General features: G+C 40.9%; 1 protein-coding gene across 1 annotated transcript in view; it reads left to right on the top strand.

Moving 5' to 3' along the window:
• CDH13 (cadherin 13) overlaps positions 1-27,941 on the top strand; it is a 567,998-nt gene that overhangs the window by 409,979 nt on the left and 130,078 nt on the right. The window contains exon 7 of the mRNA XM_058155303.1: positions 1,147-1,325. Within this exon, the coding sequence (XP_058011286.1) occupies positions 1,147-1,325 (179 nt within the window). The remainder of the gene's footprint in view (positions 1-1,146; positions 1,326-27,941) is intronic.

The following is a 27,941-nucleotide window of genomic DNA, read 5'->3' as shown; positions in this document are numbered from 1 at the left end:
TATGACAATAAATTTATCTTATCATTTGTGGTACAGCTGCAGTCCAGTTTTAAGTTGGATCCATTAGAAACGTTTCTAATGTATCCAGGTCCAATCTTGGCAACTTTCAGACATGTGGACTTCAACACCCAGAATTCCTCAGCCAGCATGGGGAATTCTGGGAGTTGAAGTCCGCAATCTTAATGTTGCAAAGGACACCCCTGGATGAAACCATGGAACCGAAAGACCATGGAAACTTGTGGCTTACTTTGAGCAACTCATTCTCTCCCCCCCCCCCCTCTCTCTCATCCAGTTCACTTCAGAGGCCTTTTGTAAGAGGAGAAAGGGACTAGCTTCCTTATGTTGCCTAGGGAATTCTGGAAGTGGAAGCCCAGAAGTCTTAAAATTGCCAAGGTTGAACAACTCTGCTCTAATGTATAATGTCTATCTAGTTAGGTGAAAAAAATTTTCCCGAACGCCATCACTCTGCTAAACAAATAATTCCCTCAACACTGTCAAAGTATTTACTAAATCTGCGCTACTATTAATCATCGTTCCCATCACCCATCTCCTCTCACTTATGACTGTATGACTGTAACTTTGTTGCTTGTATCCTTACGATTTATACTGACATTGATTGTTTCCTGATTGCTTATTTGTAGCCTATGACTAGCATAGTCATAATCATTTGTAGCCTATGGTGTAAGCTGCCTGAGTCTTCGGAGAAGGGCGGGATATAAATGCATTTTTAAAAAAAAAAATCATTAAGTTTTGTAAGAATTGTACCTTGATAATGTGTCTTTTCTTTTATGTACACTGAGAGAATCTGCACCAAGACAAATTCCTTGTGTGTCCAATCACACTTGGCCAATAAAAAATTCTATTCTATTCTATTCTATTCTATTCTATTCTATTCTATTCTATTCTATTCTATTCTATTCTATTCTATTCTATTCTATTCTATTCTAAAAGAAGAAGAAGAATAAAATGATATAACCGAGAATTATTTCAATTCATCTCAATTTTTTTCTCTTCTCTTAAATCCTCGGAATCTTTATTTTCTAAACAAGAAGCACCGGACCATACAAACTAGATGCAAAATGGATAGAAGTCAGTGGGTTAATTAGTGAAAATAAAAATTTCTTCTGCTTCTTCCCCTTTCTCCAGGAAGTACCGTTATGCGGGTGACGGCATTTGATGCAGATGACACCTCTACAGATAATGCTGTGCTGAGATACAACATTCTGAAGCAGACTCCAGACAAACCGTCTCCAAACATGTTCTACATTGACCCAGAGAAAGGAGACATTGTCACGGTGGTGTCTCCAGCCATGTTGGACCGCGAAGTAAGTCGCGAATGCTTTCCATGCCTTCTTAACCAAAACAGACTCCAACAATTGCAAGGCTTATTGGTTACTGCCTATTTTTCACCTTGTCCCCTTACTTGGAACTCAGTGGGCCATTTGTTTTGTTTTGTTTTTTGTTTTTAATTTTATTTTTATACTTTTTTCTATAACAACCATAAGTGCTTAGTGACCAGTGCATTGTCCGGGTCAATTCACTTCATGCATAATAGTAATAATAATGCTAATAATAATACTATTTGCACATACATAGTAATAATCTATCACAGAGGTCAGCAACCTGTGGCTCTGGAGCCACATGTGGCTCTTTCATCCCCCTGCTGTGGCTCCATGCCGCCAGTCAGTTCCACAATTGATAGGACTTTCAGTTAGGATAGGCAGAGGAAAAAGGACGTCACGCTAGGAGGACACTCTATGGTGGGGGGAACCGGACTTCTGGTTGGCTCCAGAATTGAAAGGGGGGCTTCCGTTTAGGGCCTTTGTGGCTCTTTGAATGTTTAAGGTTGCTGACCCCTGATCTATTAACTTCTAACCTTTACGTATACATCATAGTGATCATGTATTGTACTATATAGCAATATACCTGGTAGCATTTTCCCAATTTCTAATTTCTACCTCTATTTTCTAATCATGAATGAAGCAAGTCCCATATTAAAGAGTATTCTGTGGGCCATTTGTTGGTGTGATCTTTGGATGGCTTGTTTAGAAGAATATGATGTAGAAGACACAGAAAAAAAAGGAGCGAGAAGTGTTTAGATAGGTGAATAATATCAGGATTTGATTTCCCAGTGACTTGTAGCAGATCAGCAGTGTTTTTATTTCTAGACTAGAGGTGTTTCTTTCAATTTTTCCATGCTTAGAAATGGGCTGTGAAATAATGTTGGAACATACGTGCCTTATTATTTTAAAGGCAACTGGACTTTCTGGTTTATTTTTCTTTTCTTTAAGACACTTTGCATCTCATCCAAGAAGTGTCTTCAGTTCTAACTAATTGCTGGGGAATCCAGCCTTTAAAATATGAGCAATTTTAGGATAGCCATGAGCTGGATGTCTGAGAACCTCCATAGACATTAGAGCACACAGTTTGCATGCAGAAGGGAGGAGGAGGAGGAGGAGGAGGAGGAGGAGGAGGAGGAGGAGGAGGAGGAGGAGGAGGAGAAAATAGTGATAGTAACTCAGAAGCAGTGGTGGGATTCACCCTGTTCTTTCCGATCATGCGAACCGGTAGCGACAACTGCGGGAGGCTCCGCCCACCCACCTGGAAGTAATGTGTGACTACTGTACATGTACAGGCCATGTGCACGCACATAGGTGGCGCATGCGAGCAAATTGAGCATGTGCACACTCACATTTGTGAACCAGTAGGGAAGGTAAGTCCCACCTCTGCTCAGAAGGGTCTGCTTCATGGTCTATCAATGTCAAGAAGAATGTCAACTCGCAAAACATCCCTGGCCTGCTCTTGAGTTGCCATAGGCAAGTGGGATGAAAAACTATGAAACAGCATGGCAGCCAAAGACAGATGCACATTCCAGACTCATCTCTCTCAAGGCTGTCTCCCAGGGTTACCAACAGAGACCGGAGGGGAGTGATCTCTACAACCTGTGAAATTGCTCCGGTGGCGAATGTGACTGATGACACACCCTGGGAGGAGGGAGGAAACAGGGTCATGACTGGGGCATAAATTATGTGGGGTCAAAATTGGCTTCCCTTGGGAACGAGCGGACATGAAGCTCCTAATAAATAACTGGATTTCTTCTGAAGCTTGGCTGGAGGCTCATGATTTAATTAGGGCATCTGTCAGAACCCTGACAAAGATTCTGGGGGGAAAAATAGAATTTTGATATGAAAACTGGGTTGGGGAGAGAAAAAAATGATTAGGCTTTGTCACTGAAGAAAAGAAGTCGGTTGAGAGCTTGTGAAGAAAGAAGGGATAAGACGCTGAACTCTTCTTTGGTTCAGATTAAAATTCTGAGCCATCAAAGAATAGGGATGTTGTAAAAATCCTTCTGAACTTGCAAAGCAGAACTGAAGACAACTGCCATGTAGCTGGCTAATTCAACACAAGGGGAGAAGAAAAGAAGAAGAATCATCTCCCTTTAAATATGTCTCCATGCTGACACCCCCAATTTGCATAAGCAGAAGTGAGCCAACCTCTCTGAAACTTTTCATTATGTGATTATCGTTCCATTTTCATTTACAAGTGTAACAGCCGCATTGGGGTGTGTGAATGAGAGTGTGGTGCATGAGTAACCTGGTGTTTTTTTAAAAAAAATAGTTGAAGGGTATACAAGTTGTGGGGGTGGAATTGGCAGTATCATAAGTAAGAGTTGAATTTTTTTTAAGTAGTCATTTTATTAAAAAATGACTATTGCAAAGATGAAAAAAAACTAATGCAAACTTAAAAACGCAAAAGAATGATGGTTAATACATCAGTTTGAGCCAAGAGCTTCTGGGTGGGGCATGCAAAATATGTGGGGATAACTCAGAAAATTGGGGAGGGTTGCATTGTAGGAAAGATGGGAAACTTGCCTGAATTTCTTGGCTCTAATTCTTTTATTTAAATATGGCCAAGGTTTTGTCTAGGCAGAGGGGTGAACATTGCCAGAAAGTAAGGCCACAGTATGTCAATGTGTGATTGATTTGTCTCCTTAAAGAAGAGACAAACTCATCCAGTAAGGTAAGGTCAGGGAAAAAAGGAATTCCTCCCCCAAGGATTTGCTTCGGCCAGAATCAAAGCTGACAAAGTCTCAGACAAAGTCCCAAAGAGACATGACTGAGTTCTAACTCTATCTTGAATTCAGCTTCTTTATTTAACAAAAGAAGAACCACTTTAGAAAGTATATTCTTAGCTATGAGGTCTCTCAGCTTGGTTGTTTTCTTGTAGAAAACATTGCATGACCCAACGGTGAACTGATGATTATTCCTAGTTGGGTCATGCATAATGACCCAACTAGGGTCTTGCAATTGCATGACCTAACTGCAAGAAAAAAACCAAGCTCAGAGAGCACCAAGGACCTCATAGTCCACCTCCTCCTCCTCCTCCTCCTCTGCCTCCTCCTCCTCCATCCTGCATACCCCACTCCCTCCTAGCAGTGATGGTGTTACCTAGATTTTTTGTTTGTTTGTGTTTTTTTGAATTTATATCCCGCTCTTCTCCGAAGACTCAGGGCGGCTTACATTGTGCTAAGCAATAATCTTCATCCATTTGTATATTATATACAAAGTCAACTTATTGCCCCCCCCAACAATCTGGGTCCTCATTTTACCTACCTTATAAAGGATGGAAGGCTGAGTCGACCTTGGGCCTGGTGGAACTTGCAGTAATTGCAAGCAGCTGTGTTAATAACAGACTGCTTAGTCTGTTGAGCCACCAGAGGCCCCTGGTGAATTGGGTCATGCAACATGAGTTGACATGCAACATGACCCATGAGTTGGGTCATGCAACATCTGCAAGAAAACCACCAAGCTCAGAGAGCACCAAGCAGCCCACAGTTCAACCCTTAAGCTGCAAATATTCTCTTCTATTATGGTGTTCTTAGCTTTGGGCACTTTGTTTAAAATATCCATATGAAACGAAAAATATAGATAGGAAGGCTGAGCAACCACCAAGTCATCCCGAGAGCTTTGTGGCCAGATGGGAATATGAACACAGTCTTAGCGAGATACTTCAGGGATTCCAGGCTCACCACCAGCTAGGAACTGCGATAAGAGGCTTTTCCCCATGTTTATCCACCCACAGTCAGTGGACAAAGCTTTCCAGCTGGCCCATTTTTATAACCCATCGTATGACTAATAAGGCAGTTATGTATTGCGTCTAATTATGCTTTTTAAATGTTAAGTTAGTGCAATTAAAACACGAGCAAAATATTGACAGACATCTGTGACATAAATGCCATCGCCTTGAAAAGAGCTAGCTGTAGATAAATTGTTGAATTATACCCTAAAAGGGGGGGGGTAGGAGGAATCTCCAGGATGTCAATCAAAGCTTCCTTTAATTCTTACTTGGATTTCACTCGCTCTTCAAAATGCGTTGACTCAGCTGGAGAATCATTTATAAAACATGAACGTCTTATCAGTTTTTGCCTACGAGAGTTCCTCTCTTTTTTTGCCATTGGGGGGAAAAGTACAAATAAATAGCATTGGAATCCTGATTAAAATGTTGCTGTGAAATTGGGAAGGAACTCCAGAACAATCTCATTTTTACCACTGTTTCTTTGTTTCGCTCCAACACGAAGTCCACTTTTCTCAACTTTTAAAAAAAATGCTAAAAGTAATTCAGTTTTTTAAAAAAAATTACCAAAAGGGTTGGTTTCGTTGAGATATCCCTTCAGCAAATATATTAGACATTTTACAGCAGGAGATTAAACTTTTCCCTGGCTTTCATCCTTTAAATGTTCCCCCATCAATTTATTCCCTGCTTCTATATATTTAAAAAAAAAAAAGCACTGCAGGATTAGAGAAAATGTGCATTTCATATCATACCTAGATTGGATTCACTCATTGTGTTAAACCATTGTTTGTAGACTAAACCATAATTGCATGGGTTGGTATAGCAGGTTAAGCCATAGGTTTACTATAGCTTGTTTGGATGAATTGATAGTGCCTTGATTGTGGTGGTGTTTACTTCTTGATTGTCTGCCTAGTATTCATTTTGGTGTTAATAACTACTTAGTTGGGTGTCGATTGCTGGCAAGGATATGTTCTGGTTTTTTTGTTTCCTTTTTAGTCCCAAAGGCACTTTTTCAAGAGGCAACTGGACTTTCTGACTTTTCTTTGAAGATGTTTTGCTTCTCATCCAAGAAGCGTCTTCAGTTCTGAGTTTCCTGGATGAGAAGCGAAACAATGAGAATCTCCATAGACTCTTTTATCAGTGGATAATAATTGACAGAGACAGAGACAGACATAAACAGAGAGAGACAGACAGACAGACAGACAGACAGACAGACAGAGACAGACACAGAGAGAGACAGACAGACAAACAGACAGAGACAGAGACTGAAGAAGCTTCTTGGATGAGAAGTGAAACGTCTTCAAAGAAAAACCAGAAAGTCCAGTTGCCTCTTGAAAAAGCACCTTTGGGACAACCATGATCTGGATGACAGAGAATCTCCATAGATGTTTCCTTTTTAGCTTTTTGATTGTCTTTTTAGAATGGGATGTAGATGTTGTTTATCTCTATATGCTTGTCGATAGCTGATTTGTCTGAGTGCCAGGCTTTCCAGAATTGTCTTGGAATTGTGAGTCTTTTTGCTCACAATTTCCCAGTTGAAACTGGTTGAGTCTGTCCATGTGTTGACAATTAGGGAGTTTTCATGTCTTATGACTGCTAATTGGTGTTCAGGGTTGCGGTCTTCTAGTCTTCTCTGTCTGTCCTACATAGCAGCTGTTCACATATTTATTTTCAAAACTATGGACCTATGATTAGTTAGCCATTGTGTGATAAACCTCATTTTCATTAATAACCTCCTCTATCGGTGACTTCCTCACCCAGAATCCTTTAAAACCAAAACAGCTATTTGGCCTAATCCCTTTCATTTAATTTAAAACTTTTTAAATTCTTTTTGGAGTATCTTTTTGCTGTCAAACACGTTTATGGATTCACACTTCATTCAGAAAAAAGAAAAGAAAAGTCTTGTAGGTCAAAATAATTTGTTGCTTCACCAGCTGGTTAAAAGATGAGGAGAAGCGCCATGCAAGCACAAGAGGGCATAAATAATATCAAGAACACCACATAGTGTTTAGCTAAAAGAAAGAAGACATTTAAAAAAAAAAAGAAAGAGAAGGGGAAAAAAAGCCCAACCACCGGTTGTGTACCAATTTAATAAACAACTGTCATGTATGCTTAAAACCGCCATTCCAATATTTTAATTATGTCATCTTCAAATAACTTCTCTCGCAAAGAAAGCTGAAGTGACAGCTCGTGGCCTGAAGAAAATGAAACATGGCGTTCCTCATTTTCTTTCCCTCTTAGAGATAAAATTTAATTTTCTTCATCTTGACCAGGAAGTGTTTTAATTAGAAATTACTTCTGTCTTTGCCCTTCCTCCCTATTTAAACCCTGACGCACACAAAACAGCAAGACTTTGGATTGTTCTAGTGAGCGCATATATGTTATCTTGTCTAAAAAGATTGTTCAGGACTAGAAATAGGCCCCAGATCTTTGTCTATTACACTGAGCCACGGTGGCGCAGTGGTTAGAGTCAGTGGTGAGTTTCAAAAATTTTTGCTACCAGTTCGGTGGGAGTAGCTAGGTGAGGGGGCATGTGATTGAATAGGTGTGGCCAACTTGACATCACTCACACCCAGACAGTCACATGACCCACCCACCTAGCCACACTTACAGGAAAAGGTTGGAAATTTTTTGGAATTTCCTGGATGGTCGGCTGTCCTTTGATGAACATCTGGCGGCCGTCACCAGGAGGGCTTTTTACCAAGTCCGCTTGGTTCGCCAGTTGCGTCCCTTCCTTGACCGGGATGCCTTATGCACGGTCACTCACGCTCTGGTTACGTCTCGGCTGGATTATTGCAATGCTCTCTACATGGGGCTGCCCTTGAGGTGCACCCGGAGGCTGCAGTTAGTCCAGAATGCAGCTGCGCGAGTGGTAATGGGAGCCGCTCGTGGCTCCCACGTAACACCACTGCTCCGTAGTCTGCACTGGCTTCCTGTGGTCTTTCGGGTGCGCTTCAAGATCCTGGTTACCACCTTTAAAGCGCTCCATGGCTTAGGACCCGGGTACTTACGAGACCGCCTGCTGTTACCTTATGCCTCCCATCGACCCGTACGCTCTCACAGAGAGGGCCTTCTCAGGGTGCCGTCCGCCAAACAATGTCGGCTGGCGGCCCCCAGGGGTAGGGCCTTCTCTGTGGGAGCACCGACGCTCTGGAACGAACTCCCCCCTGGCTTACGTCAAGTGCCTGATCTTCGGACCTTTCGTCGTGAGCTAAAAACATATTTATTCACTCAAGCAGGACTGGCATAAATAGTTGATTTTAAATTGGGGTTTTAGTGATTTTAAATTTTTAAATTTTTTAAATTATCGGCCGTTTATTAATAGTTTCTTTTAATTTCTTTTAATTGTATATATTCTGTATTTTATTCCGGCTGTACACCGCCCTGAGTCCTTCGGGAGAAGGGCGGTATAAAAATCTAATAAAATAAATAAATAAAATAAATTTCCACCTATCTACCCCCGCTCTCCCTTCACCAGTCGTCCCCATTTCCTCTCCTTTAGTAGCCCTGGCCCTAGCCCCCACTTCCTTCCCCACCACCATCTCTTCGTTCAGGCTGCTTACCTTCTGCGGTGGCTGGTCCAGAATCCAGAAGGCAAGCTGACCGGAGTTTTTGGCGTCCTCCAGCCAGCCACTGCTGCTGGAAAGTGGCTAGCAAAGAAGCCTCCCAGCCACTGCTTCTTTGAGAGTTGCTTTGTGGCTGAGGCAGCTGGCTGCAGGCTGTCGAAAAGTACCGAAGGTCGTGGAAAAAGGTGCTGCCATCGCCGCCATGTTCTTCACACATGCGCATCTCATTAGACTTGCAAGGCAATGGGATACGTGTACACAAAGAACATGGCAGTGACGAACATGGCGGGTGGGGCAAGAGAGCGGCAATCGGGGGGACCGGTTCATGGGCGTGGCCAAATTTCCGCCAATGGTTCACACGAACCGGTGCAAACCGTTGAATACCACCTCTGGTTAGAGTGTAGTACTGCGAGTTGCTTCTGCTGCCTGCCAGCTTCCTGCAATTCGACAGTTCAAATCTCATCAGGCTCAAGGTTGAGTTTACGCACCTTCTGAGGTGGGTCAAATGAGGACCCAGATTGTTGGGGGAACAAGAGGCTGACTCTGTAAACTCCTTAGAGAGGGCTGTAAAGTACTGTGAAGCAGGATATAAGTCTAAGTGCTATTGCTATTGTCAGGGAAGGCAGTATGCAATTCCTGCCAGGTTGTCCAGATTGAAGAATCATTATTGTACCTAAAGCTGGGATTAGTTCACCCAACGTTTGAGAGTCATTTAGCAAAATTTGGAATGCTCTGATTATGTTATGGTCACCTGCAAACAAGAACTCTTTGAAAAGCTCATGTACATGTCAAGAAGAGAAACGCGTACTTGCCAATAACTAGAATTTAAAGTATTCACGAGTTGCAATCACAAATGCCTCAATTTTTCATGAATTGATCCCTCCGCCATTTCAACCATTTAATTGTTGTCCAGCGTGATATCTGATGGCATCAAATTCCATTATCTAATTAGTGTGTGACCTTCTTAGGCGACAGCCATTCTTCGCTCTTAAAGGATGAAAATTAAGTAATGTTCAGATGCTTTTCCAAGTCTTCTTCTTTCCCATTCTTTAAGACGACCTGTTAATTTTTCTAATAATATATTACACTTCCCCCCCTTTTTCCAGCCTCCCCTTTTTCAGTTTTTAAAGCACATTTATGCATTTTCTTTGAGAATAGATCCGTCGTAATTATCTTTGCATTTGTTCCTTTTTTTTCCTCTTACTATTTTAAAAGCAATAAATAAATAAAGGCGACCTTTAAAAGGGAGGAATTCGTTTACCCCTTGCCTTTTCCTCATCTAAGCAAAAGAAGAAGAAGAAAAAATAGGCAAAGTTACTTCTTGTTTCTGAACTCTTTGTGTTTGCATGCATATTTAAATGTAGAATGAAATTTGCATTTTTTTTAATTGAAGGGGCAGCCTTTTTTTAACTTGAAGCAATGGTAGGTGGGAATAAGAAGGAGATTGCTTTCTACAACTGTGTCAGAAACTTTGTAGAACATATAATAGGGTTGGAAGGAACTTTGGAGGTCTTCAATCCAACCACCTGCTCAAACAGGAGATCCTCTTCCTGTCACGGTTCTGACGGATGCCCTAATTAAACCGTGAGATTTAAGCCAAGTTTCAAAAGAAATCCAGTTATTTATTAAGAGCAACATGTCAGCATGTACCCAAGTGAAGTCAGCTCTGTCCTGTGTAATTTATGGCCCAACTATGATCCTGTTTTCCCCCCATCCTCCCAGGGTCATAAATGTCATAAATCACATTCTCCAATGGAGCACTTTCACAGGCTGTAGAGATCATGCCTCTCCAGCTGGTTCTGGTAACCTGGGATACAGCCTTGAGAAATGTATGTGTGGAATATGCATCTGGTTGTGGCTGCCATGCTGCTCCATCAGTTTCTCCCCCCTCCTGCCTATGTCAACTTGAGAGCAGGCCAGGAATGCTTTATGAGTTGACACTACCCTTCTGGACGATGGCTGTCCAGTCTCTTCTTGAAAACCTCCAGTGATGGAGCACCCACAATCCTTGTAGACAAGCCACTAATTATTCTCACTGACAGGAAATTTCCCCTTGATTCTAGGTTGGGTCTCTCTTATTGAGCTTTCACCTGTTACTTCTTGTCCTGCCCTCAGGAGCTTTGGAGAATCGGTTGACTCCCTGTTCTTTGTGGCAGCCCAGATCCAGAACACAAAATGAATTTTTGTCTGAGTAAAGATTTAAATTTTGAATCTAAAGTAACACTGAAACAGATTAATTCAATTCATGTAAGAGTTCATCATCGCCCCTTTGTGTAAGTCACATTAACATTGTCATGTTTTCAGAGCTAGTGCTCAAGGGTTTGAAGGATGAAAAACTATGTTCTTATTGAATCAATACTAAATTGCGGAATGGAGAAAAGCTTTCTTGCAGCAACCATGTAATCCTACCAAGTTGCCTATCTAGGCAAAAATGAGAAACTAAATGAAAATGGATTGATTAGTTATTAATACACATGGGAGAGATTCGTATAAGATGAATAAAGATTTATATTCGCCATCTCCAAGGAGATGGTATAATTTTCTTGCTCAGAACCAGACAGAAAACTGAAAACAGAACTACAAAATTTAGAGCTGAGCTACCAAGGATATGCTGGAGAAAGAATAACAGAATCCTAAAGATGGAAGGGACCTTGGAGGTCTTCTAATCCAACGCCTGCCCAAGGCAGGGATTCTTAGACCATCCCAGAGAAAAGCCTGTCCAATCTTTGGTTGAAAACATCCAGTGATGGACTTCCAAAATTGCAGCAGTCAGGTGCTTCACTGCTTCCTACTTCTCACATTCAGGAAATTCCTCTGATTTTAATTTTGGATCTCGCTGTGTAATTCGTCCACCCACCGGCTCTTCTCCTACTCTTAAGGCCTTAAAGGGGAGATACATCCACCCTTCTTCCTTCTGACCATCCAGAGAAGCTTCCCTCTTCTCTGCCTATTTTATTTTCCCTTAATCCCTTTTTCAAGAGAGACGAAATATATTTGAAGGGACGTTACACTGTTTGTAGATAAACAGAATGGAATCAACATTGACTGTGAATTGTACAGTACGAGGGTGGCCAGAGGAGCGGTGTGTTTAAAAAGGTTGAGCTTTTTGATGTTACAAAAAGATTGCACCATCTCATGAAGGATCGTGGGATGCACTGTGAAAATGTTAGCCTTATGAGGTAGTCAAGACAGACAGAATAACAGAGTTGGGAGGGACCTTGGAGGTCTTCTAGTCCAACCCTCTGCTCAAGCAGGAGACTCTCTATACCATTCCAGGCAAGTGGCTGTCCAGTGATGAAGCACCCACAACCCTTGAAGCCAAGCTGTTCCACTGGTTAATTGTTCTCACTGTCAGGAAATTTCTCCTTAGTTCTAGGTTGCTTCTCTCTTTGATTAGGCCAGACCAAAACCGCAATCAGTTGTACTAGTCCTGTTTTTATTCCAAGGTGACACAAACAGTATTTTGCAAGACTGGAGACAAATTCCTTGTGTGTCTAATCACACTTGTCCAATTATTCTATTTCTGTTCTATTCTACTCTACTCTACTCTACTCTACTCTACTCTACTCTACTCTGTTCTATTCTATTCTATTCTATTCTATTCCAATTCATGCCATGCCATGCCATGCCATGCCATGCCATTCTACATTCTACATTCTACATTCTACATTCTCTTCTCTTCTCTTCTCTTCCCTTCTCTTCCTTTCTCTTCTCTTCTCTTCTCTTCTCTATTCTATCTACTCTACTCTACTCTACTCTGTTCTATTCTATTCTATTCTATTCTACTCCAATTCATACCGTGCCATGCCATTCTACATTCTCTTCTCTTCTCTTTTCTTCTCTTCTCTACTCTACTCTACTCTACTCTACTCTACTCTACTCTACTCTACTCTACTCTACTCTACCCTATTCTATTCTATTCTATTCTATTCTATTCTATTCTATTCCAATTCATACCATGCCATGCCATGCCATTCTACATTCTCTTCTCTTCTCTTCTCTATTCTATCTACTCTACTCTACTCTACTCTACTCTACTCTACTCTACTCTACTCTACCCTACCCTACCCTATTCTATTCTATTCTATTCTATTCTATTCTATTCCAATTCATACCATGCCATGCCATGCCATTCTACATTCTCTTCTTTTTTCTTCTCTATTCTATCTACTCTACTCTACTCTACTCTACTCTACTCTACTCTACTCTACTCTACTCTACTCTACTCTACTCTACTCTATTCTACTCTATTCTTCTTATGGTTCTCTTCTCTTCAATTCAAATCTCTTCTACTCTACTCCACCCCACGCCACCTAATTCATTTTATTCTTTGGAAATTTGGGGAGGGTCTTTTCTGAAATACTTCCCAGCCCCCGCTCCTTCCATGGCTCCTGTCTGCAACTCTCTTTCCCATCTCCAAGGTCGTTCCCACCTACCCTTACAGAAAAGCATAGAAAAAGATTGTTTGTATATATTTACTTTTATTAGCAAAGCATTCTCTTTATTTTTTTTCCTCTTGCTGTGGCTAGATTAAAGCACTTTTCTCTGTCGAGAAAGCGAGGGGAAGAGATCGATCTGCTTTGCCTATAAATATGAATCGCATACAGCTATCGACAGAAGCCAGCATCTGAGAGCTGTTTTGAAATGAACAATGTGATGTATCTGGTGATGAGGAGAGAAATAAAACAGAGAATATAGCTATTCTGTGAAGGACAATGATGAAAATGTGTCAATAAGGAAAGGAGAGAAAGCAACAATAATTCACATCGCGTTGGATTCCAGGCAGCCACAGGAATTGATCGAAGAATTAGGCAAAATGATTGAGAAAGATGTGTTTTTATTATCCTACTTGTATACAACAAAGGTTTGATGCTCTGGAGATGCTTGCACCAACGAGCATCATGATTACCATCAAACTGCGTTTGTGGATTTCTTAATAGTACATGACTACTAAATGTGAGATGGAAAGTTGTGGACCGAATATTTATTTATTATTTATTTATTTATTTATTTACATTTATATCCCGCCCTTCTCTGAAGACTCAGAGCGGCTTACACTATGTTAGCAATAGTCTTCATTCTATTTGTATATTTATATACAAAGTCAACTTATTGCCCCCAACAATCTGGGTCCTCATTTTACCTACCTTATAAAGGATGGAAGGCTGAGTCAACCTTGGGCCTGGTGGGACTAGAACCTGCAGTAATTGCAGGCAGCTGCTGTTAATAACAGACTGCATTAGCAGCCTGAGCCACTCAAGAATAGATTTTTGGATCCAATTTCCTTCCTTCCTTCCTTCCTTCCTTCCTTCCTTCCTCCCTCCCTCCCTCCCTCCCTCTCTCCCTCCCTCCCTCCAGCTTGGTGGTACAGTCCAATGCAGTATTGCAGGTTGATTCTGCCCACTGTCAGGAGTTCAATCCTGACCAATTCACGATTGACTCAGCCTTCCATCCTTTCCGAGGTCAGTAAAATGAGGACTCAGATTGTTGGGGGCAAAAGGCTGACTCTGTAATCTGGTTAGAGAGGGCTGTAAAAGCACTGTGAATTGGTATATAAATCTAAATGCTATTGGTATTGTTCCTTCCCTCCCTCCCTCCCTCTCCTCCTCCTTTACAAATTCATGACATCGCTGCCACCTCTAAGTTGATTGTGTTTCCACCATAAAAATTTCCCCTAGGGGGGAAAAAATTCAAATATGTAGATTGAATAGGTGGCACCCATGTTTTCGTTTCTGAGATACCTTGAAAATGATAATAAAACTGATCTGCAGTCAAAAGTACCAGATCAATATGAGGGACATTAAGAGATGAACAATGTCTTCCTTTCAATAAAAGACTGCAATTCATCAAGTTTTATAGCTAAACAATCCCAGTCATTTCGTTCAGTCGGTCCAGATGTTTGGATAAAGACATTCTCGTTTTAAAACTGATACAGTCATGAAAAACCTCTCTATAAAGCTTTTCTGTCTAGTTTCTTTCTTCTTCTTCTTTTTTTTCCTGTTTTGAAAAAAAAAATGTTTCTTTTATCTTCTTCGGAGGGGAAAAAAAAAGAAAAAGAAAAGATAAGTGCAAAACAAATGCATAGCCATGGTAAGAAAGAAAGAAAGAAGAAAAATAAGCAAATATCGCCTAGGAAAGATTATTTGGAGTTTTTTTTTTTCTCCTATGCTGCGATTTGTGCAAAACTTTTTCTGCTTTACTGTAGAAAATTGCTTTGCAAATCGCTCCAGGCATTAAGCACCAGAAACATATTTCCAAATTTGTTCCTTCATCTAATACTTCCCCGGGCCTACATCTGTTTACTTTAAAGAGTCTTTAAGAAGAAGTTTAGCTGCAGACATTTTGTTTTCTTCCCATAATTCATAGGAAGAAAGGAAAAAGCATCCATGATACGATGATGTCTTGGAAGGGCGTGATAAATATTTGCTTCACTTCCAAACCCCATGAAGAACATAAATTCAGATAAAACATAGACTAGAACATAGAATAATAAGAGTTGGAAGAGACCTTGGTGTTCTTCTAGTCTAACCCCCTGCTCAAACAGGAGGTTGGATACCATTTCAGACAAATGGCTGTCCAATCTCTTCTTAAAAGGCTCCAGTGATGGAGAACCCACAACTTCTGGTGGCAAGCTGTTCCACCAGTTAATTGTTCTCACCGTTAGACATTTTCTCCTTAATTCCAGGTTGTTTCTTTCCTTGGTTAGTTTCCATCCATTGTTTCTTGCCTTGCCTTTTGGTGCTTTGGAAAGTAATTTAAACCCCTTGCCTTTATAGAAGCCCCTCAAATGTTGGAACACTGCTATCATGTCTCCCCTAAATTTTGGCTTCACTTTTGAGAGTTGGTTGTAAAGATCTAAATTAATGTTCTTTTTTTTTTTAATTATGGTTGCTCTTCCACAAACCCTATCCCATTAGAGCAGCAATGATATCATTGGCTATTCATTTATAAGCAAAACATCCTTTTGTTTTGTAAGGTAACAGCAGGGGTGAAATTCAGCCGGTTGGGGAGAACCGGAAGTAGAAATTTTGAGTAGTTTAGAGAACCAGCAAATACCACCTCTGGCCGTCCCCAGATTGGGGTGGCAATGGGGATTTTGCAGTATCCTTCCCCTGGAGTGGAGAGGAAATGGGGATTTAGCAGTATCGTTTCCCTGTCATGCCCACCAAGCCACACCCACCAAGCCACACCCACAGAACTGGTAGTAAAAAAATGTGAATTTCACCACTGGGTAACAGTATGATGGCCTCACCTAAGCACCCTTCAGAAAACCAGCAATGATTTCTTTGTGCAGTCCTTGGTGCTCTCTGAGCTTGGTGGTTTTCTTGCAGATGTTTCATTACCATAGTAGGCAACGTCATCAAGTTTGTCTGAAATGGTATAGGGCAGGGGTGTCAAACTCGATTTCATTGATGGCCGTATCAGGATTGAGTTTGAACTCGGGGTGGTGGTGGTGGAGGAGCATAGCCAGTGGAGGGCATGGCTAACTTGATGTCACTTGCGTCAGGGGTGCCTGTGGCGGCCCGAGGGCTCTGCCAGTGAAAACAGGCTCCTAAGGTCCATTTTTAGCTGGGAGGGCCTCCTGCAACCCTTTGCCAGCAAAAACAGAGTTTGGGAGGGCTGCGTGTGGCCTGCGCACGCTCCGTTTCTAGCTGGACGGCTTCCTGCAATGCTCTAGCTGGAGCTTGGGAGGGCACTGTGAGCGGGTCCTTTGCTGTTTCCAGGGAAGGCTCACGGGCCAGATCTAAGCACCCTGTGGTCTGGATCTGGCCCGCAGATCTTGAGTTTGACTCTCCTGGTAAAGAGTTTCCTGCTTGACCAGGGGGCTGGACTAAAAGACCTCCAAGGGCCCTTCCAACTCTGTTACTCTATTATTCCTTGTGAAGGGATCAATCAAATGTATAGACTTCCTCTTTTCTAAGATGCAGGGCGCCTTCCCTGAAATGTGGATGCTTACTGCCTTTGCTTAAGCAGTAACAATTTCACATTCACAACCTTTCCATTCAGCTACAACCAGAGTCTCAAGACAGCAGAAGCCTATCTGTCATCTCTAAGACAATGTGTTTAGAAGATATCTCAGCATTTTTCAAGCAAGGAGTCTTCCGATTAATTTATAGAACAAAGGCGTCAGCCCATTTTTAATAAATGCCCCTTAAATCACAGCAAAATCCATTTACAATACATCAGCCCTTTGATCTGTGGCATGATGAGATATTGTGAACTGAAAAGTATTCTTTTGAAGTCTTTGAGCCAAGAAGGCAAGTAGTTGTCATGTATCCTCTAAAATCGGATGGGCTTGCACTGCTGTTGAAAACCTAACAAGCCCTTGAGTATTAGATGATGTGGTGATGGGAAGGGTTTATAACGGAGGTAGGAAACAACTTGGTGGAAGGGTAGATGGTACATCTTCAGCGGTGAAATCCATCCGGATCTATCCGGCTTGCGTGAACCGGTAGGGCCTGCAGCGGGATGCTCCGCCCATCGCTGGAATGTCATCACGTCCCATTTTTTACCCTCTGCACATGCGCAGAAGAGGCGCATGCGAGCTCACACTTCTGAACCAGTAGCGAAGGTAAGTGCATTTTACCGCTGTACATCCTCCTCTTGTTCCCTTTTCTATCTCACATTCTATTACCAGCTTTTATCCTTTGGGGGGTTTCTTCTTCTTTTCCTTCTCCTTCTTCTCCTCCTTCTTCTTTGCTCCAATGTAGTTCCTAAACCTCCCCCCAAAATATCCAGGCAGTAATTCTAGTTTAAGTCACACAGAATCCCTGTGATTGGTCATAAGGGCGAATGCAGCCATCATAAGTTTGAAACTTGGTCGTATGTAGCTTTTGGGGAGTCTACTGTAACTTCAAATAGTGATGACCTCTGTGACCTTCAAAAAATGACCACTTCCATTCTACATCAATGTTGCCACTTGAATGGCTCTGTATTAAGCTATGGTGAGTAATGTTGTTGTATATATGATCTACAATGACAATAAAGGCTATACCACTATACTACTAGTAATGAAGTATCCCCATTCCCACCCCACTCTGGGGCCAGCCAGAGGTGGTATTTGCCGGTTCTCCAAACTACTCAAAATTTCCGCTACTGGTTCTCCAGAACCTGTCAGAACCTGCTAGATTTCACCCCTGCTTTGACCTCAAACATGAGATGTGGCGCCTCTCAACCCTGCCTTCTCGTACAAGTATTTTTAGCAGAGACCAGTGGCTTTATACTACCTGGCAAATATTCTCCCTGGTCGGGGGAAGGGAAGGTCATCCATCAGTGGTCCTCATAATGAGCTGGAGCACAAGAGGGTTTTTGCTGTAGATCGAAATGGCAAAAGCCTGGAATGAGTGAGAAATTCCATCTCCACCTGCAGATAAATGGCATAGAAGGGTAGAGAGAATGCTCACCTGATTCATGTAATGTTGTCAATATGATCTCACTCTAGCACCGAACAAACTCAATTACCACACAAGGGACAGCCGTTATTGTGCTCCCCTCACTTTCCTGGATGTTTAATGCTCGGCTTGGCTAGATGTTCCCATTATTTGAACATGATGTTTCTCTCAGTGTGACGTCTCTGCCTAGTGCCTTTCTTTCTCTAAAGCTTGCCTTGGGGACCACTCTACCGTGAACCTCAAACAAACAAACAAAAATCCTTTGGATGGCCACCCGGTTAGCTGAACAACTCAGATCTCCTTCTATTGTCTGGAAGCATCTATTGGAAACCTTGTGCTGGTTTGAGAGGGTCTGCAGACTAGATATCTGTCTCCACTTTGACACCCATCTCAGAAGGCTCTTTCAGAATGCTTGCTTATATCTCTGAAGGCATCTCCCAAATCTTGTCATTCTATGTACACTGAGAGCGTATGCACCAAAGAAAATTCCTTGTGTGTCCAATCACACTTGGCCAATAAAGAATTCTATTCTATTCTGTTCTATTCTGTTCTGTTCTGTTCTGTTCTGTTCTGTTCTTTTTATGTACACTGAGAGCATATGCACCAAAGACAAATTCCTTGTGTGTCCAATCACACTTGGCCAATAAAGAATTCTATTCTATTCTATTCTATTCTATTCTATTCTATTCTATTCTATTCTATTCTGTTTTAATGTTTCACACACACACACACACACACACACACACATGAGTTAATGCAAATGCCAAAATTTCAAGGTTTTGAAATTGCTGTTAAAGACATCATAACTTAGATGGAAATCAACCCAAACTCTCTTTCAGACTGAATTCTGTAACCATCATAAATATGAGCCAGTTGCCAAGCATCTGCATTTCGAGGGAATGCTACAGTAGTTGTAAGTGTGAAAAATGGTCATGAATTAGTTTTTTTCAGTGCCGTTGTAACTTCGAACTGTCACTAGATGAACTGTTGTAAGTCAAGGACCACCTGCGCTTTCTCTGGTTCCTTCTAGCAGGCCAAGGGTATTTCTTTCAGATCTTCCAATGCGCCAATATCCTAAGACTGAATCCTCATATAAGAGCCTCTTTCCTTCTTGTGCTCAACAAGACATTTGACTCGGCGTGTTGCTTACGTTGATGGCAGGAGAAAAAAGGCTAATGCTAGTTATAGCGGTGAAACGCTCCAATTCCTTTTTTTCTTTTCCTTTCTTTTAAAAAAAGGAAAGCTTCCCACCTATAGAGATGTAGCTAGAGATAGCTACATCCAAAGGCAAATCACCCACTGTGCCCATACATATTCAGAGGACTATAACAGAGATTTGTGACAGTAGCACACAGCAGCGTGTCTTCCAAATGGAATGAAAAGAAGTAAAAAGCATATAAAAGAGAGAGGGGGGAAGGAGAGGGAGGAAGAGGGAGAGAGAGAGGGAGGGGAGAGAGAAGGAGAAAGAGAGGGAGAGAAAGAGAAAGAGGGAGGGAGAGAGGGAGAGGGAGAGAGGGGAGGGAAAGAGGGGAGGGAGAGAGAAAGAGGGGAGAGAGGGAGAGGGAGGGAGAGAGAGGGAGGGAGAGAGAGAGGAGGAGAGGAGAGGAGAGAGGGAGAGAGAGAGGGGAGGGAGAGAGAGAGGAGGAGAGAGAGGGAGAGAGAGAGAGGAGAGAGAGAGAGGGAGGGAGAGAGAGGAGAGGGAGAGAGAGAGGAGAGAGAGAGAGAGAGAGGGAGGAGAGAGAGAAGGAGAGGGAGACAAAAAGGGAGGAAGAGAGGGGGAGAGAGAGGGAAGGGGAGAGAGGGAGAGGGAGAGGGAGAGGGAGGGAGAGTGATAGAGAGAGGGAGAGGGAGAGGGAGGGAGAGAGGGAAGGAGGGACAGGGCCTCCAGAGCCTGAGGAGGCTGTTTTTGCCCTCCTGGAGGCTCGAGGAAAGCCTCTGGATCCCAGGGAGGGAACCCCCCCCCAGCCGTGGTGCAGGAGTCCAACTAGGCCACACCCACCATGGCCACACCAACCCAGCAACTGGGCAGAGAACCCCCTTGCTAAAAAATTTTGAAGCCCACCACAGCATACACTTCTGGACTATCTCTGCTTTTTCTAGTGGGGTGTTTTTATATGTCTCTCTCTCTCTCTTTTTTTTTTTGCAAAATTGAAATACTACGAATTAAAAGACTGCAAAATATGACTTAAAATTCTGGGCACTGGGAGGAAGGGAAGGAAAAACTCATCTCTTTTCAGTCTCTTTGTTGTTATGCTTCTTTTTTTGGAAAACCTTTCCTTTGAATTCTGCGTGGAATAATCCCACCCTCCTGTTTGGCTCTTTAGACTCCTGAAATTCCCCTGGTTCAGAGCAATAAATTCTATGCTTTTATTTTTGCTGTAGTCCTCTTAAGTCTCTGGAGAATAATGCATCTTTTGGTGACAATCCGCTTGATGAAAAACCTTCCCCCTTTTCAGAGCTGAGTCCCATTATTCTGGGACCAATAGCCAGGCATTTGCATTCCTCTCATGTTCTCTTGTCTGCAACCAGCCACACAGACAAATAGACTAGTGTCCGATGCCATTACAGAATATGCACTTACGGCCTCTATGATCTTGTTGGGCTTATAAATAAATCATGCTGAGGATGGCGAAATGTGTTAAGGCTTTTGGGGAGATGAAGAACAACCCTCTTCTTCTAGCCAAAGCTTCTTCTTGCAGCAATTTCTAGGTTTTGCATTCCTGGTGTAAATGGGTCAGTACCTGGAGAAACACAAGAAATGGTGGATGGATGAAGGTCCACCAAATGGAGAAAAAAAATTAAACTGCTACACCTGCTCTCGAGCAATTGCAAGTGGTAGGATTCGGGAGCAAATAGAATAGAATAGAATAGAATAGAATAGAATAGAATAGAATAGAATAGAATAGAATAGAATAGAATTGAATTGAATTGAATTGAATTGAATTTTTATTGGACAAGTGTGATTGGATACACAAGGAATTTGTCTTGGTGCATATGCTCTGTGTACATAAACAGAGCAGAGCAGAATAGAATAGAATAGAATAGAATAGAATAGAATAGAATAGAATAGAATAGAATAGAATAGAATAGAATAGAATAGAATAGAATAGAATAGAATAGAATTTTTATTGGCCAAGTGTGATTGGACACACAAGGAATTTGTTTTGGTGCGTATGCTCTCAATGTACATAAAAGAAAAGATACCTTCATCAAGGTACAACACTTAATGATAGTCATAGGCTACAAATAAGGAATCAGGAAACAATCAATATCAGTATAAATTGTAAGGATACAAGCAACAAAATTAGTCATAAGTGGAAGGAGATGGGTGATGGGAACGATGAGAAGATTAATAGTAGTGCAGATTTAGTAAATAGTTTGACAGTGTTGAGGGAATTATTTGTTTAGCAGAGTGATGGCATTTGGGAAAAAAACTGTTCTTGTGTCTAGTTGTTCTGGTGTGCAGTGCTCTATAGTGTCATTTTGAGGGTAGGAGTTGAAAGAGTTTATGTCCAGGATGTGAGGGGTCTGTAAATATTTTCACAGCCCTCTTTTTGACTCGTGCAGTATACAGGTCCTCCATGGAAGGCAGGTTGTTAGCCATTGTTTTTTCTAATTATCCTCTGAAGTCTGTGTCTGTCTTATTGGGTTGCAGAACCAAATCAGACAGTTATGGAGGTGCAGATGACAGACTCAATAATTCCTCTGTAGAACTGAATCAGCAGCTCCTTGGGCAGTTTGAGCTTTCTGAGTTGGCGCAGAAATCTGAATCTAAAACGATCATTATGTTCAGCGATTGTAAGACTTGGAGGTTTGGCAGACAGGTGATAGACATCCATAGGAAGGTCAATGGATTAGCCAACACAGAGGCCCTAACTGAGATGAAGATTCTTTAATTGGATCCAGAAAGGATTTTTTTTTCCCCCATCGTTTTTTTTTTCAATTTATACATATGATTATGTGGATGGTGTGGTGCTTGAGTATCATACATTTCAATACAGATATACGTGTTCATAATTATTACTTTCCATTTTCCTTATTCCTTATTATTTACCCCTATCTTTTAAACAAAATTATTATTTTCATATAAATATTAACAAGTATGCAATGACTAGGTGGCTCAGTGGCTAAGACACTGAGCTTGTCGATCAGAAAGGTTGGCAGCTCGGCAGTTCAAATCCCTAGTACAGGCCTCCTGCGTGAGCAGGGGGTTGGTCTAGATGACCTCCAAGATCCCTTCCCACTCTGTTACTGTCATAACATCTAAACCGATATGCTTTAACGTCCACCAGTTGGATCCAGAAAGTTGATTTCTGTCATATGCAGTTGGGAATCCACCAAAAAGGATCTTCCAAATGGATTCTTGTCCAATTTTTGGATTTCATTTCAGCTCTTTGTAGGTTTATTCCCAACCTCTTCTGATTCGGGTTTTACTAGAATAGTAAAAGGCAGAAATTCATGGAAATGTCTTGCATTTCATATTAATTTACCTGTATATTTCTGGATTTGGGAGTCAAGATTTGAAGGTGGATAGTAGATTACCTCTACCCCATCTACGCACTGCATCTTTTAATCTATTAATCCATTTTCTTATTTATTGTAATGATTTAACTTTCAATTCCCAGTGTTTTAATGTTTCTTATCGTTAAATTGTTTTGTTCTGTTATTTGGGCATCGTACATTGACCAAAGTCATTTGCTAGTCCGATGGGCATCAAGTAAATTTAATAAGTAAATAAATAATGAAAATAATAAATAAGATTTGTCTTCCTCCTGGTACAACAGATTGGGCAGAGATTTCATTCATTCATTCATTCATTCATTCATTCATTCATTCATTCATTCATTCATTCATTCATTCATTCATTCCCATATTTGCTTGTTTGTTAGCTTGCTTGCTCATTCATTTATTTAAATTATCTTACCTTTTTATTTCTTACCTTGCTGCGATGGAGGAATCTGTTTTAATACAGATTCTTGATGGCAGAGAACAGTATTTTAATACCTTCCTAAAAAACCCTAATTTTTGCATGCAAATCTACAGGCTGCGAGAGAAATTTTCTGAAACTCATTGGCTGGTCTGGGTTTCTGGATATTTTTGCAACTGCAAATGTCAATTCTGCCAATTGCAGTACCATCCGTCAAGCAGCTGATTAATATTTTGGTCAGAACCCCCAAACAGAAGGGCTTATCTCTCTGCCTTTTATTTGGCCAATTCTTTCTCATCGGAGATAATTTGGAAAAGTCTTCAGTTTATTTGATCGCTCAGGCACGAGATCAAACAGAACCAGAACAAGAGGGTTGCGTGTGCTGGCTGGAATTAAATAAATATGGCCAACATCTGAGACAAAAATCTATCTGTATTTCAGAAGCTGTCAGAATGAAAAATGAGGCTGTGAGTTTGGCCTTTTTAAAAAAAAATAATTTATTTTAAAGAACTACATACACATATATTTCTTGGAAAAGAGGGTTGGCTTAACTTCAAGGACAAAGGTGTAAGGCCAGCTCTTATTGTTTTTCCCTGGATCTGGAATGACACTTTTTCTGATGTTTTTATATCTCCAAAGAATGAGATATAAAATGAGACAAGGGGTGCTTGTCATTCTCTTAAACACAATAAATCCTCAAGAGTTTTTGATGAGTATTAATGAACCTGCCGCGAAGTATACAAGCCAGGTTCTTAAGATATCGTATTCTCGAAGTGCCTTCTTTGCCATTCCTGCTGAATAAATAAATACATAGAGATTCGAGTCGGGAAATTCAAAGTTGATTGGAGAGGAAGCTTTTCTTTCAATGCGAAACTAATTTTGGTGACCATTTAATGAAATGGTAGGCTTCCTATTTCCGGAACAGACATAACCAGCCTTGGGAATTCTGGGAGTTGAAGTCCACACATCATCAAGTTGCCAAGGTTGAGAGACATTGTTCTAGGCCAAGGGAAATGCAGTATTTCCGACATATTCTTTGCCAAAACAAGCTACTTTTTTATGTATTTATTTGTCAATCATATATAAGATAACAAGTAAAAGCATAAACACAATTTGGATACATGAAAAGAGTAAGTAAAAAAGGAATATTAGGACAGGGACGGTAGGCACGCGGGTGCACTTATGCACGCCCTTTACAGACCTCTTAGGAATGGGGTGAGGTCGACAGTAGACAATCTAAGGTTATGGTTTGGGGGGTTTGGGGAAGAAACCACAGAGTCAGGTAGTGCATTCCAGGCATTGACCACTCTGTTGCTGAAGTCGTATTTTCTGCAATCGAGTTTGGAGTGGTTTACCTTGAGTTTGTATCTATTGTTTGCTTGTGTATTGTTGTGGTTTAAACTGAAGTAGTCATTGACAGGTATGATATTGTGGCAGATAATTTTATTTTAAAGAACTACATACACATACATTTCTTGGAAAAGAGGTTGGCTTAACTTCAAGGACAAAGGTGTAAGGCCAGCTCTTATTGTTTTCCCTGGATCTGAATGACACTTTTTCTGATGTTTTTATATCTCCAAAGAATGAGATATAAAATGAGACAAGGGGTGCTTGTCATTCTCTTAAACACAATAAATCCTCAAGAGTTTTTGATGAGTATTAATGAACCTGCCGCGAAGTATACAAGCCAGGTTCTTAAGATATCGTATTCTCGAAGTGCCTTCTTTGCCATTCCTGCTGAATAAATAAATACATAGAGATTCGAGTCGGGAAATTCAAAGTTGATTGGAGAGGAAGCTTTTCTTTCAATGCGAAACTAATTTTGGTGACCATTTAATGAAATGGTAGGCTTCCTATTTCCGGAACAGACATAACCAGCCTTGGGAATTCTGGGAATTGAAGTCCACACATCATCAAGTTGCCAAGGTTGAGAGACATTGTTCTAGGCCAAGGGAAATGCAGTATTTCCGATATATTCTTTGCCAAAACAAGCTACTTTTTAATGTATTTATTTTATTTGTCAATCATATATAAGATAACAAGTAAAAGCATAAACACAATTTGGATACATGAAAAGAGTAAGTAAAAAAGGAATATTAGGACAGGGACGGTAGGCACGCGGGTGCACTTATGCACGCCCCTTACAGACCTCTTAGGAATGGGGTGAGGTCGACAGTAGACAATCTAAGGTTATGGTTTGGGGGGTTTGGGGAAGAGACCACAGAGTCAGGTAGTGCATTCCAGGCATTGACCACTCTGTTGCTGAAGTCGTATTTTCTGCAGTCGAGTTTGGAGCGGTTTACCATGAGTTTGTATCTATTGTTTGCTTGTGTATTGTTGTGGTTGAAGCTGAAGTAGTCATTGCGAGGTAGGACATTGTAGCAGATAATTTTATTTTACTATACTTAGATCAGAACGAAAGTGGCATAATTCTAAGTTGTCTAAGCCCAAAATTTCAAGTCTGATGGTAGAGGAATGGAGGACTCTTCTCGTGAAATATCTCTGGACAGTCTCGATTGTATTAATGTCCGATATGCAGTGCGGGTTCCAGACAGATGAGCTGTATTCGAGAATTGGTCTAGCAAATGTTTTGTATGCTCTAGTTAGTAGTACAATATTACCAGAGAAGCTACACAAGATTAGGTTAACAACTCTTAATGCCTTTTTGGCAATGCTGTTACAGTGAGCTCTGGCACTTAGATCATTTGAGATGAGTACTCCAAGGTCCTTGACAGAGTGAGGGTCATCTATAAGAGCATGTGCATCTAATTTGTATTTTATGTTTTGATTTTTGATTTTTTTTTTGCCAATGTGCAAGACAGATCATTTGTTGGTTGAGATTTGAAGTTTCCACTTTCTTCAGAGAGGGAAAAGGATTCATCTGGAGCTTATTGGTTTTCATTTTCTGGATTGATGGTGCGGTTGCTATGAAATGATAAGCCGAGTCAGAGACCGAAGTCACATTCAGGGAATCCACCATCTGCTTCTCCGAAACAGATCGGCTGCCCTGGGCATTTCGCAGAAGAGATTGCTTCGTGTTGTTCATCTTAAAAAAGCTTGGCTGCCTTTCGAATTTAAATAACGCAATGCTTTATAACCGGTACTTCCCACTGTATTATTTGTTAGTGCCTTGACCAATGAGGCAGATAATCCAAGGCCATTAAGCTTTCCATATGAAGAATTGGAATATACTTAGAAGGCCAGGAAATGCTGGAGTTCGAGTTTTGTTTCCTTGGGAACATATGATGGTCTCTTCCACTACATAGGTTTGATACCGACATAAGTTTTGTTTTGTTTTATTTAATGAAATGTTACAATGACATAGATAATAACTAGTACATACTTTAAAAAAACAAAAAACCCTAACCCTAAAGAAAAATAGAAGGGGCAGACATGAAAAATAGGAAAGAAAATGTTGTGGTCCACTAGCAGCCTGTGGAGCTGGCAATGGAGTCGGACAACAATGAGGCTGTGGTGGGGCCAGGGCCATCGGGGAATGAGGTGCAGACTCCAGAGCCTCCAGAGACTGACAGTAGTGAGGCAGAGGAACAGGAGGAGCCTTTTCCTAATGCAGGCATGAGAAGAGCTGCCAGAAGGCAAGAGCAGCTCAAGCAAAGAGGACGACTTGGGAGTAGGGCCAAGAGATGATTGGCCCCTCCCATAAGGCTTAAAACAGACCAGCAATGGTGTTTGGGCTTCATTGGAAAACAACTTTGATAGTTTCATCTTCTTCTTCGTCTACGTCTCGCATTTATTTTTGGTGTCTGTGACTTCTGAACGTTTGCCAAGAAAGGCCTTTGGCAGTTTGTCTTATTGGACCAAGGTTTGCGATAGGACTGAGGAATTTGTGTTGGGAGGAATTTGCTTTAATTTAGTTGAACTACGCTGGGAATGAAGTCATTCTCAGTTGTTCGAATAAAGTTTGTTTGTTTTTTCACTGACTGAGTTTTCTACTATCTACTTGGGCCTGTGTCACAACAGAAAAATACAAAAGAACAACAACAACAAAAGAATTTTGATCTGGTTCCCTCTAGTGTCCAGCCTTCAAAGTCACATCTTATCATCTTTTTTTAAAAAGGAGTTTGAAACAAAAACATTTCCCTATAGGAAGGGTTCCTGCAATAATAATAATAATAATAATAATAATAATAATAATAATAATAATAATAATAATAATAATAATAATAATAATAATAATAATAATAATAATAATAATTTAATTTTTATACCGGCCTTCTCCCGAAGGACTCAGGGCGGTTAACAGCCAAGTAAAATACAGCACAATATAATACAATAAAATCACTATTAAAAAACTTATTCAATATGGCCTATAAGTTAAATTAAAAATACATAATATAATATAAAACCCCATTTTAAAATCCAATTTAAAAACCCATTTTATGCCAGTCCTGCTCGGAAGAATAAATACGTCTTCAGCTCACAATTAATTCCAATACGTCTTCAGCAATTAATTCCAAAATGTTATTTTGAATCCATCTGGATCCTTATTCTATTTCTAACTTTCCAAAATCAGTGTTCTAAGCAACAGTCCACTCACTGCTTCTTCACTCTTCTGCATTCGTCCACCTGGTGGAGCCATCTTTAATTCGCCATTTCCTTCCTTGGAAGTCAATTCTGACATGGGCTGAAAGTCCTCTTTATTGATCCGCCATGTAAATATCAGGATTTCCTTTGACGTATACTTTTGCCTTGTATTACAATGTTATATATTATTTATTTTTATTATTTATTTATATCCCACCTTTATTATGTTTTTATAAAAAAACAAAGGATGCACCGAATATTCCTTTCTCCTCCAATTTTCCACACAACAGCAAACCTGGCTAAGAGAGAAGTACTGGCCCAAAATCACCCAGCTGGTTTCATAGTAAGGTAGGACTAGAACTCATAGTCTCCCGGTGATTGGCCCAAAGTTACTCAGCTGGCTTTCAGGCCTAAGACTAAACTAGAACTCCCCATCTC

The sequence above is a fragment of the Ahaetulla prasina genome, chromosome 12, assembly GCF_028640845.1.
Source record: "Ahaetulla prasina isolate Xishuangbanna chromosome 12, ASM2864084v1, whole genome shotgun sequence".
NCBI lineage: Eukaryota > Metazoa > Chordata > Lepidosauria > Squamata > Colubridae > Ahaetulla > Ahaetulla prasina.
Note: the sequence above shows the minus strand (reverse complement) of the source record. Positions and strands in the feature narration are given on the sequence as shown.